At 36.4% G+C, this 12,309-nt stretch overlaps 1 protein-coding gene across 1 annotated transcript; it reads right to left on the bottom strand.

Annotated features, from left to right (window-relative positions):
* Positions 1 to 5,469: 5,469 nt before the first annotated feature.
* On the bottom strand, positions 5,470 to 11,285 carry LOC311066119 (tumor necrosis factor receptor superfamily member 14-like). Its single transcript, XM_084087126.1, has 8 exons — positions 10,974 to 11,285; positions 7,875 to 8,164; positions 7,422 to 7,547; positions 7,103 to 7,258; positions 6,866 to 6,953; positions 6,359 to 6,791; positions 6,214 to 6,249; positions 5,470 to 6,005 (listed from the first exon to the last, which is right to left on the bottom strand). Exons 2-6 carry the CDS (start codon positions 7,999 to 8,001, stop codon positions 6,596 to 6,598), a joined length of 693 nt encoding a protein of 230 aa, XP_083943252.1. The 5' UTR covers positions 8,002 to 8,164; positions 10,974 to 11,285; the 3' UTR covers positions 5,470 to 6,005; positions 6,214 to 6,249; positions 6,359 to 6,595.
* Positions 11,286 to 12,309: the final 1,024 nt, after the last annotated feature.

Below are 12,309 nucleotides of genomic sequence, written 5' to 3'. Positions count from 1 at the left end.
CGAGGCATTGCCAAAAAATATTCAAATCAAAGAATTCATTTTATTTCAATGAATTCAGTCATTGAAAAAGCTTTAACTTAATTTACAGATAAAGCAATCACATTAGTAACCTTCCACACCCAACAACGCGCGTCAGAGAAAAGAACAGAATCAGATATAATTTTTTTTATAGAAAATTGTACTTTGCATATTATAGGCTTACTGTAAAAAACACATAATTAGTTGATTTTAGTTGATCATAACTAGAGATGAAATGGCATGAACATTTCATTTAATTATTATAGTGCCAAAAATTATCACTGTTATCACAGAATCCTGTTCAAAAAGTACTAATACTACACAATGAAATCAAAAACAGCAAATAACAAATAAAATTAGCATCAATACGCACTAACATAAACAATAAAATAATACGATTAAAAATGATAGCCAGATTTTAAAAGTGTCTTGCAACATGTTATATACTAACATGTACAAGTTCAAATAAAGTTGACAAAAAAGGTTTCTATAAAAAGATAAACCTCACATATTTCAGACTTTAATTTATCTTTTTTGACTTATTCTTTTTATAAAAAATGATTTACTGACATTTACAATACACTTTAGCTTATCTTTTATTATTAAAAGTAAAATTCGGTCACTTTTATTATTAATAGTAAAATTCGGTCAGATTTTCCCGTGGCGTCTGTCGTTGCTATGCAACTATGTACCGCGCTCTCCACAATGACAAAAAAAGTTTTAGTGGCTATGGATTTCCAGCGCCGAAAAACGCTTGCTGTAGCTCTGTTACAAGATTTATTTACGGAGGAGAGAAAAACACCCGTAGTGTTTGGGTGTACCCGCATCCTTCATGTCTTTTTTCATGTCGCTGCGCCTGGAAAAAAACGAGCGCGCGCGCCTACATTTGAATGAACTTGAGCGCGAAAAAGACGCGATATGTGAACTGCCTCTTGGCGAACGACTTCGATACTTTTTTGCTACTTTGTAATAACTTTCTGCGGCCAGCGTTTCTGGAAATGAACGAGGGTAAAATCTTTTTTAAAACCTGACTAAATGAAATTTAAGACCGCGGATGAAAATCTGCCTGTTTTTAAGAGGTTTTAAGGCCTTAAATTTAAAGTTCAGAATTTAAGACTTTTTAAGACCCCGCGGGAACCCTGTTTATTGAAAGTGTTTTTATGTCAGCTGAATGGGCGGAACGCTTTTCAGAGAAGAAGGAAAGGTAAAAAAGTTTTTTTTTTTTTTTTTTTGCACAATTCACACCTAATAGCCTAATTCAGGAAAAAAAATATCCGAATGCTCCACGTGAAACCTCGTTCTTCCGATCTTTTGCCATTGTGTCAATTCTCAATTGATTTAGATTAATAAGCGCGAGGGAGTGAGAGAGAGCAAGGCAGTTTGAAGACGCGCGCGCGACCGGGCCTCTCTCTCTGCTCGTTCTTTCAGTAATATATGCGATTTTCCTCAGAGCTCAGACATACGTTTTTCTCCCACACAAAAACAGATGTAAAATTCCGCGTTGACACTAGATTCCGCGTTAATTTGCCAACTCCGCGATTCCGTGATCGCGGAAATTATAGGACCCTAAAATAGTTCGTGTGTGGGCACTGTAGTTTTTTTTTTTATGAGGCTACAGACTAGCTACTGAAGATTTAGGCCTAAATAACTGATCTCCCGGTAATATCGTGTCCTACTCTGCCCCTCCTCAAGATGATGTATTTGCAGCTGTTTCTATAGAAAAATGCTGTGTCACTCGCACGGGTGCGCCCAAATATTTTTTCACGTTCGCACGCCGAAAAATTTACTCGCATGTGCGAGTGAAATAGGCGCACTGTAGAGCCCTGGTACAGTATATAAATGCAGTATGATGAATGCAGTCCATTTGTTATTTCTCATTCACTTGACAAGAAAGTTTGATTAATATGTTGCACCTGTGATTCTGTCATAATGCATGCCTGTATTTATGAACTCAGAATTCCAGAGTATCACTTATATATGCGTGTTCCAATTTTGTTGAAAAAATGAATTCAACTTTATCTATATTCTCAATTAGATGATCTGGATCAGTTTAATGTCATGGATGAAATTGCACATACCATGACAATGGCTTCATCCTTGATGGATGCAATGTTGTGGTTCTTCTTATGACCAACCACCCATTCCTCTCGCTTCTCCTCAAACCTCTGAAGCTTCTTCTTGAGGTGCTGCTTCAGAGGCTGCTCCTTTTTACAATGGGAACCGATCTTCTGTGCTCTGACAAAAGGGACAAATCTTTTTTGTAGACCCCCCAGGCATGATAACAAACTGACAAACTAGGACAGACTGGCCGACAAAGACGGATAAGACAGACAAGTTGACAAAGACGGACAGAGAGGAAAGATTAAGGAAATAGATAAAGACTGAGATAGATAAAGATATAGATTGGTGTATCTTGGTTCGAAAAGGTGAAGTTTGACAGAATCTGCAGGGAGAACAGAAAATGTTAATTATAGGCTAGCTAAGTTGATATAAGTTTCAAAAGGTGTTCCCAATAGTGAGAGATTCCCATTTCCTTATAAATACTTAAGGTTAAAATGAATAGAAAAATATTGTTTTTAAAGATGTATGTGCAGTAATGTTAGGCCAAGTGATATTGTTATTACTGACAGTGACACTTTACAATGACGTTCGAGAGAAAATAACATCGTCTCTAGATAATGAGAGTTAGCTTATGTTGAAGTTAGCTAACCATTTAGCAAGCCTAATTTCACAAGAGTTTTATTTATTTTTTGCTGATAACGAGAAAACTATTGGTCGGGCTTTAATTCGTTGCCCTAACATGTAAACCATGTGAGTTTAATGACAAAGAAAGGCATGAATTATGACATTTAAGCAAAACGTATTCATTAAGCCAATTTACCTGGACGGTGATTTGAGATCACTGCACACAGCAATGACATCACTGAAGAAATCATCCAATCGCAAAGCGGACTGGCTCCAACCGGACTTTCAAACCAGGGCTGCGTTCAGCCCCGACAAAACGTTGCACAACGTTTTTTAAACAGAAACGGTGATGCGTTGAACACACTGTTCTGATGACGCAAGAGTTGCAACTATGGCAGCTGAGAAGGCCATTCTTTGTGTTCTTTGTGAAGAATTTTCGGAGCCTGATGAAGTCGGTATAAATATGTGTTTAATACTACAAAATATGCCCAATGTTACAGTTACTGCACTTGCCGCCCAGAACAAAAGAGAACATCCCAATCGAGTGAAGGGATTGCTGAAACTGAAGCACACATCTTACCTAATGCAGACTAAAACACATTTAGCCTCACATACTGACTTTATTTGTAGTTCATACTGTTTTAATACCCTGTATTTTCTTTCTCATTTTTAGGAAAAGCACTTAATTACCATTGTTTATTTCTATACCAAATGTCATACACTTGCAATGAAGCTAAAAATATAAACAACTACATCATTATGTTGATATCCTATATTTTTACAATAAAACTTTCGACAAACATGTCTTCTAATATCCTCAGCTGTTGTGTATACCGAGCTGCATGAACACATTTGTAAATTACTTTCCTTGAACCCATTGTGCGAGTTCACTTTAATACCACGTGCTTTATGTTGCTGCTGATTGGACGGCAGTTCTGACACACCCACCAAACAAGAGAAAACGCATCTCAAACCCCGTTGCACACCGGTGCACGCCGTTTCCAGGAAACATGACGTTCAACCCGGAAACCGTAGCAAAACGTTGCGCACCGTTTTGAACTTGAACGTGCCCCAGGAGAAATTTGTAATTTAATTCGAGAAACGTCCCGTTTCTTTATTTCCGTTTTGTCGCCGTCAATGGCGTCATATCCGCGTTGTCCCTGGTTTCCGCTCGTGCTGCCATAGCAACCAGAGCAATGAACCAGAGCCGTCTGATAGTAACCAAAGCGACAGACGTGGACAAATGTGTAGTTCACAATGACTATCTGCACGCTGTTGTTGTTTCGTTCAAACATTATGGACCATGGCAAGCAGACTTTGGATAAAAAAGGAGAACTAAAACGAGAATCAATATCAGCGCGGTGTTTTCGAGATGCCGAGAGCTCCCATAGCCTGTATATAAACGAGAGCTCCACGTCCGAGACTTCGACCGCTCCTGCATGTACTTTATTAAAGGCACAATATGTAACTTTTTTGTTTTAAAAATAGCAAAAATCACTATATCTATGTTAAATATTTTTTTTAGTTGTGTACTTACATTATCCCGACTGTTTCCAACAACTTTCAAACCAGGAGAAATTTTAATTTAATTCGAAGACATGGGACGTTTCTTTATTTCCGTTTTGTCGCAGTCAATGCCGTCATATCCGCGTTGTCCCTGGTTTCCACTCGTGCTGCCATGGTAACCAGAGTTATGAACCAGAGCCCTCTGATAGTAACCAAGACGACAGACGTGGACCACTGTAGTTCGCAATGTCTATTTGCACGCTGTTGTTGTTTCGTTCAATCATTACGGACCATGGCAAGCAGACTTTGGATAAAAAAGGAGAACTAAAACGAGAATCAATATCAGTGCGGTGTTTTCGAGATGCCGAGAGCTCCCATAGACAGTATATAAACGAGAGCTCCACGTCCGAGACTTCAACCGCTCCTACATGTACTTTATTAAACAGGTGAGCACATTTACATAAAACTAATCAATGTTATATAGTTCAACAATGATAAAATGTCAGAATATGATCTGTATGTTATTCTAATGTTGATCTAGTTTACTGCTAACGTTAGTCTCATACAGACAAACTAACACATACATTTCAACACATTCAAATGCAGTTTAGTGTGCTAGTGTAATGTTAGACCAGGTGAAACAGTGCTGCGTTACCTCACAAGTTTAATTTGTCTAATAAACTGACCTGTGAGTAGTAATTCTGCGTGTAGTTCGGTAGAATTGAAATGTCCATATTCCTTTTATATCCGCGGGACTCGCGTCGCATGTGGAGCTGATAGCTGTCTCTTAGCAATCCCGAACTGCTTCATATCACAGTCATGATAAAAGCATCGATGTATTCAGTCATCCATAAACATTATTAGATCGGTCGACTTGACGTTGACGACAAGATCCATAATTCTTAGCAAATGTTGCGTCATCAAACTACGCCTTTGTTATTGTGAAGAGGTTAGCGACCCCTAGTGGCGAAAAATTCCATACTGTACGTTTAATTACCCCTTTTCTTTTTTTGTTTGTTTTCATAGTGTGATTGTTTTTGTTTTTAACAAAACAATTTCTTTAATAAAAAAAAGTTTGGAAGCATAGCTTCAGGGGTGAGCTAATGTCAAAACAATGAACACACGAAACTAACTTCCCACGTAGAACTACCTTCCATACGAATCAAACAAAAGAATCAAAACATACAATGACATATAGCTTTCCCTATCTCCTCATCTAGCCAATAAACAGGAGAAAAGTGATGACCTTTTGGAGATCAAGACATGCAAACGACTGTATTTAGAAATATACATACAAAATCAGTTAGTGAAACATTTATTAATTTAAACTAGGGCTGGGACGATACACACATCTTCCGATTCGATACTATCACGATACTTGGGTGCCGATACGACATGTATTGCAATTTCTTTTAAGAATTGCGATTCTACAAGTATTGTACAAGTAAAAATAAATTTTAAAAAAACGATTTTATAATTGTAAAAAAAAACAATTGTTTGTAAACAAATGATTATGACATTTAGAAAAATGTAGCATTGGTGCATGTTGATTCAGAGTTTGCATCATCTGAAGTCTTCACAGGAGTTGGCGTTCTCTCTTCATTGGTTTGGGTAAAGGAGGGAGACGCAACTATTCCTGCGAGTGGGGGAATAGTCTGCATTTGTTCGGAAGTATGTGCAATGGCACCGGTCCTGATGTGGAGACAATTCTGAGTAGTCTGGAAACTGTAGCTATTCCTAGTCGTTTAGGGCTTGTTCCAATCTGGAGAGCTCACTATTATTCCGGTCATCAACAACTGAAAACACAGTGAATGAAAGCATTACTTTCCAACTTGCACAGGCACAAATAATGTTTTGCATTGCTTTTACACAGTCAAACCACAGAAGACCAACATATTGTTAAATAAATCACAATTAAAATCTAATATTATGTCACTGAAGTTTCTCATCATGTACATGAGCTGATTAACTGTGTTGTATGTCAATATGAATTACTACTCTTACCCATTCTGGCTTTTCATTGACATTATATCCCGTTTCCTTTTAACAGAAAACAGATAAACATACATTTAGTTATTTAAAACAAATTAAAAGTAATTTGTTTTCTTTTTTTCTCTTTAATGTGAAAAAAGAAATAAACTTTCAATACCTGCATTCCTGTATGAACAGAAGAGAGACAAAATTATAATTGAATCAATTATTTTACTCACTGCATCACCCTCTTTTTTCTAATTGTAGCAAATATAGTGTATATGAATGATTGTCAAAAAGTATTCCAGCTCCATGACTGTATTTATTTATTTATTTAATTTGGCTGAATTTACATAGAAATTATATGAAAAACAACTCTATATCTCATACCACAAAAACGTTCTGAACAAATTGATTAAAGCTCACCTGACTGATGAGATCGTCTCTTCTTTTGAATATGTCTGATTGTAAGGACACTTATTACTGTAATTATTATTATTACAGTAACTATAACACTAACAGCAATGGCTGTAACATTAGGGAGATTTCCACATTCACTGTCGGACGACTGTGTTCCTGGATTTATTTCAGTAAGTCCCAATGCTTCACACCTGTGAATAATATCCAGGATCAGATGTAAAATGATGAGCAACAGCACACACCAACAGTATAAGTGAACACTTACTTTGTGTGTGGTTTACAGGATGATAAAGAGCCATCTGAATATGTGTCAGCTTCACAGTCAGCACATACTGTATCTGTGGAGCCAGTGCCTGTAGACAATGGACATATAGTTACATAAAGATGTTGTTTAAAATGAATAAATGCTCTTATTTCCTTAACTGCAACTAATGCAGCACAGATTACAATAAACAGCATTTCATGCACTGTCCATGCATCTTTATATAATGTGGTCATTTACCTGCTTGTCTGATGTATTGTCCAGGTCTGCATTCAGAGTGTTGCACAGCGAGTCTACAGGAGTGTTTCTCTCTTTCAGTGCAGAAGAATCTTTCCAGTGGCTCACACACAGCATCTGACGACCGAGTGCAGGCTTTACTCACTCTTAACCCTCGCTCTAAGATAGAAATGTGTCAGCAGAAACCATATTACATTAGTTACTGTAGGAACAGTTACCCATGAGCAACTAGCTTGCATCTCTTTAGATGCTAAATCACCATTAAATTATAACAACTTTTTAATTTTCTGAGATGAACAAATTTAAAGCGGGAAACACTCACTTGAATAACACACTGTACATTTAAGGCATTCTGATAAGCCGTTGGGTTCATCAGTATAAGTGTATTCAGGGCATGGAACACAATTTGTGCTGGTATCTTCTGTGCAGTGCCAAAAAACAGAGTTTCCTAAAAAGCAGCACATAAAATTTGTTATTGAATTTCAACAGAAATCACTTAATAATATGATGCAAAATGCACTGTCATGGTATACTGACTTTATAATTTAGTTTTTTTTTTCACAAACCAAACAAATGCTTTTATACAGAAAAAATATATTCATTAATGCAGAATAAAGCAGATTATCATCACTGACGTAATAACGTCACAAACTTGCAGTAAAAAAAACATATTGATAAAGAATTAAAAAAAAATCTAAAGTTAGAAACTTTGAAATGATACAAATTGTGTAAAATATGTAAAGTATATGGTATAACTTTTTATTATCAGTCTTACCAGGAGCACACATTGGACAGCATTCCCCATTTGTCTCATATTCAGCAGGAGCACATCGACAAAAGCAAAGTTCATAGTAAAGTGGAACAATAACAGTAATGAGAAGAGTAATCCTTAAAGTGGTCATGAATGTCCTCAGCCTTCACAGTAGCGGTGTCGTTTGCTGCATGGTCTGATGTCTGAAGAGTAGCTGACGGCAGGACTCAAGACAGCCGTTCAAAACTCAGATCTTGTGCAGGTTGTATTTCCCACAAGCATCTTGCAGACATATCCATTCTCTGTCAAACAAACTAGAAAACAGAAAGAAAAACAAGAACAATAAATTAATCACCTCACTGTGAACTTTATTTGTTTTTTCAAATAAAAGCACTTTTGTCTTTTTTGTATATTTAGGAAAGAAATCTCTCATTAGTTTACTTCCATCATTTTTAACATTTTCCTTAAAACATCAAAAACTTTTCCACCACAGTGTCATTTTCATTGACATTTTTAAACATTTTGAGGAATAAAAGAGACAAATCTTTGTTGTGCTATAGGTACAGTATTCTAAATGCAGAGTCTTTTATAAAAAAAAATCATGTTTTTTTCATAATAAATACTAGTATGGAATAAATAAACACAATAATTCTTATTTTATTATCATGGCATTAAGTATATCACCAAATCAAGTTTTTATAAAACCACATAAGAAGCAAAAAAAGCATTTTAACAGAAATGAAAACAAGTGGGAGGAGCAGAAGGCAAAAATACTTTCACTTTAGAACGTGTGAACGAAATTTAGAAATAACAGGTATAGCACTGTAGGCAGTGGCGGTTCTAGGATTTTTCTGTAACAGGGGCCATTAAGGGGCCACATGTTACATTCAGGGGCCAAATACAGGGTACATTCAAGCACACAAAATAATTTATTCAGTACGGTGCAAATACATTTCGGCAGTCATTCCTTTTTCAAACGCTCTAATAAAAAATTATGAGCCAGTAAAGTTCTTAATGATTTTTTTCATTTATTTATACTGTGCATAAAGGACACAATGCACTTCTTTCTGAATTCCACCTTTCAAGTTTCATAATCATGTCGTCGCTTATAAACAGTAAATTATTGTTAATTGTTTGGGGGTGGAATTGCATCTGTGATCGTTGTGAAGAATTCTCCGGTTGCTCTTCTCGTCGATGATTGATGGGTGGGAATCTCTAGGCACCTCACGATTCGATTCGATTACGATTCAGAGGGTAACAACTTCTTTTTTTTACTTTTTGTTTTTACTACTTGGTACTTTTAAAGCAAAGTATTTATGATGACCCATAACAAACTTACTTCCAATACTTCCTATATTAATTTGATTAATAAAACAAATGGAAGTGATTTGGCAAGTCAACTGTAAGGTTACATTTGCCAGCATTTGTCCCAACATTGCAAAGAACCAACAGGAAAATAAATGTGTGCCAGTACTAGCAGCATACTTGTAGTAAATTACTACAAACTTCAGCATATTCTGAATCTCTAGCATTTAATAATAGACTTCTAACCAACATCCTCCTGTTATTTCCAATGAGCAATATAATCCTTCAGACAAAAAAAAAAACATTTTGCTGTAGCAAATTCACAAACAGTTTTCGTTCAAAAATATAGAATTATGTACCAGCAGCTCTCATATAATGCTTGTGGACTTATGCATATTCTGAATAATTAGTAACATACAAAGCCGCTCTTATTCACAACTAAAGAATAAAGAGTTATGACTTGAAATGTTTGCTGTATACCACAATCAAAAAAAGCTTATACAAAAAAAGTGAATGAACATCTGCAGAGAGCACAGTCAAAATGTAACTTTTTGTGACTGGCATTGCACATATTGCAGGGCAGTGTAACGTACGTATAACAGATCGGTTTACAGTATATTGATGTGAAAACTAAACAATACAGAAAGCAGCTCTCATACAAAAAATACTAAATAGGTAACAATGAAATTGCCAATTTTCCATACGTTAGCTTTTAACGAAGAGGGTGCCGTTCGAATTTGGTGCTCAGCCATCATGCGTCGGTTACATAGGTCTGTTATGTGCGCGACTCTGTTATGTGCACGCCACAGACTGTCTGCGCACTGCACGTCCGCTTCAAGCCTCTGTTATACTTTACGCGACCGCGATGGCGCGAGGGTCCGCAAGGGTCCGCGTGACGTAAAAATCGTCATCGGGGGTGCGCGCGGAGGCTCGTTGCGGACTGGCGCGTGCCTCCCATTTTTTGTGACCGCGCGGACCAAGGGCGCGCGTTCATTAGGTTAAAACCGCGAAAGAGATGGAAATAACATGGACGCCGAATTTGAAAAAAACGGAAAACGCGTGCATGCTAGAAATAGAACCAATGCCTATTTTTCACACAAGCCTGTTGGAAGCGTTTCCAGGCAAAATAGAATAGGAAAAGATGTTTATATGTCATTTTGACACGAATACATATTAATAAATGTCATTTTGATGTTTGAAAGTGTCTAGGTTTTGACATAAATGCAAATATAAACTATAAATATTTAAAATATTATCGATTATACTGGCCAGACCGATCTACTGCGCATGCGTTGAACGCGTTTACCGAGCGGACCTCAGCAGAAAGTATAAATACAAGTAGTCCGCGTCCGAGCTGTGCGCAGCTGTCGTGTACGCGTCCAAACTGGAGTATAACAGAGGCTTTAGAGTTCCGCCTTTTGCGTTCCGTCAATATTACGTTATTAGGGAAAAAATATATAGGCTATATTTTTTTAGAAAATCGATTTTTGACATTTGTGAATCGATTCAGAATCGTCCACGTCCGCATCGCGATGCATCTAAGAATCGATTTTTTCTCCCACCCCTAGGAACGGGGGCCAATCAGGGGCCAATCAAATTTCAGCAGGGGCCAGGGCCCCTGTGGCCCCGCCTCTAGAACCGCCCCTGACTGTAGGATCAAAGCGACTCATAAAAGATAAAGACACACATAATTTGGTCAGTTGTCGACTGCTTTTAAAATACGGACAACAAAAGCTTATTTTGTGCCGTGATTATTTAGGCTAGTAGTTCAAAGCTCCAGGTCAGCTGCAGATTTTCTAAAAATCTTAAAATACTTACCTTCTGATAGGCTATATATATATTCACGTCTGTTTCTTTCACATCACAACACTGGTCAGAGAGGGTTCGTTCGTCGAAAAATCGGCCGCAAGAAGTTTTTGCCAGTACCTGACAGGTTTAGTCCATAGACTGTGGTTTAGTCTCACTAGATTTGTGTTTCGGTTTGCCTCGGTTAAATCAAGCGGTTAGGAAGTCGACTGGAAGTTGAAGCCGGTGTGGTGAAGTATCCGGTAACTCTATAGTGATGGCAAAGAGTATAGAAGTTACTTCTACACTCTTTGGGTGATGGCAGAGAGTGTCTAATAAGGGGAGAAGTTTTCCTCTCAGTGCACTTCCGGCTTCTGAACTGCTGCAGTTCCACTCTGGCTCCACATGAGGGCGCTCACAGGACGAGTGCAGAATGAATGGAGGTCTATGGCGCTATACACAACAAAATCCACTTTTCTCAGGATATCATTTTTTGTCTAGTAATTTGAATGTTGTATTCGAAAGGAGATGCAAAGAAATTACACAATGCTGGGTGTTAGATTTTTTAGAGTCACTTATTTGCTTTTTTTTTTAATAAAAAAATGTATTATACTTGCAAACAATACAGAGATGACAAGCATGGTATACAATTTTGTAACAGAATTACAAAAATTTCAATACAAAATATAACAATGTCATCTGAACATACAAAATAGCAGTGCATAACTAAGACAAATGAAAATAAAGAGAAATGAAGAGAGAAAAAAATGAATCATTAGGGCAAGACATTTTATACATCATTTAGTGTACACAAATTAAAGTCATTACAACTTGAAATAGTTTTAATTGCTTTCTTATTTACTGAGGATGAAATAGTGTTAAGGTACATTTTAAATTCTTTCAAAAAAACAATAAAAATTGGTTTGTTATTGGTAAATTTACATTTATGGATATAAAATTTGCCAATAAAATAAAATAAATTAATAACAAAGCAGGCTTTTTTTTTATTATTATTTATTGGGGTCAGACTCAAAGTATCCAAAAATAATGTCTTTAAAGGTTACTGATATATCTTGCTGGATATTATCTTTAATAAATATTTCAATATTTTTCCATAGTTGTTCAGTATAGAAACATGACCAAAATAAATGATAATCAGTTTCTGTGTGAACTTGGCAAAATGAGCATCTTGTGCCAATATTACTTTTATATTTAATCATAAAATATTTAACAGGGTAAAATGTATTTATTATTTTAAAGGACACTTCTTTTACTTTATTAGTTAGAAAATATTTATGTTGTAAGGACCAAATCTTTTTCCAATTAAAATTTTTAAATAAATGACTCCAGTAAGAGATTGCAGGAGAAA

This window comes from Abramis brama (assembly GCF_963993115.1).
Source record: "Abramis brama genome assembly, chromosome: 16".
Taxonomy (NCBI): Eukaryota; Metazoa; Chordata; class Actinopteri; order Cypriniformes; family Leuciscidae; genus Abramis; species Abramis brama.
The sequence above is the reverse complement of the archived record's forward strand: the minus strand, read 5'-3'. Positions and strand labels throughout refer to the sequence as shown.

Bases quoted from the DNA above. Each gene is read 5' to 3' on its own strand.
- LOC311066119 (XM_084087126.1), bottom strand. From the start codon at position 8,001: ATGACCACTTTAAGGATTACTCTTCTCATTACTGTTATTGTTCCACTT. The intron at 6,954-7,102 runs GTAAATGACCAC...CATTGTCTACAG, and splicing joins ACAATACATCAGACAAGCAG to GCACTGGCTCCACAGATACA. The intron at 6,792-6,865 runs GTAAGTGTTCAC...TATTATTCACAG, and splicing joins TCCTGTAAACCACACACAAA to GTGTGAAGCATTGGGACTTA.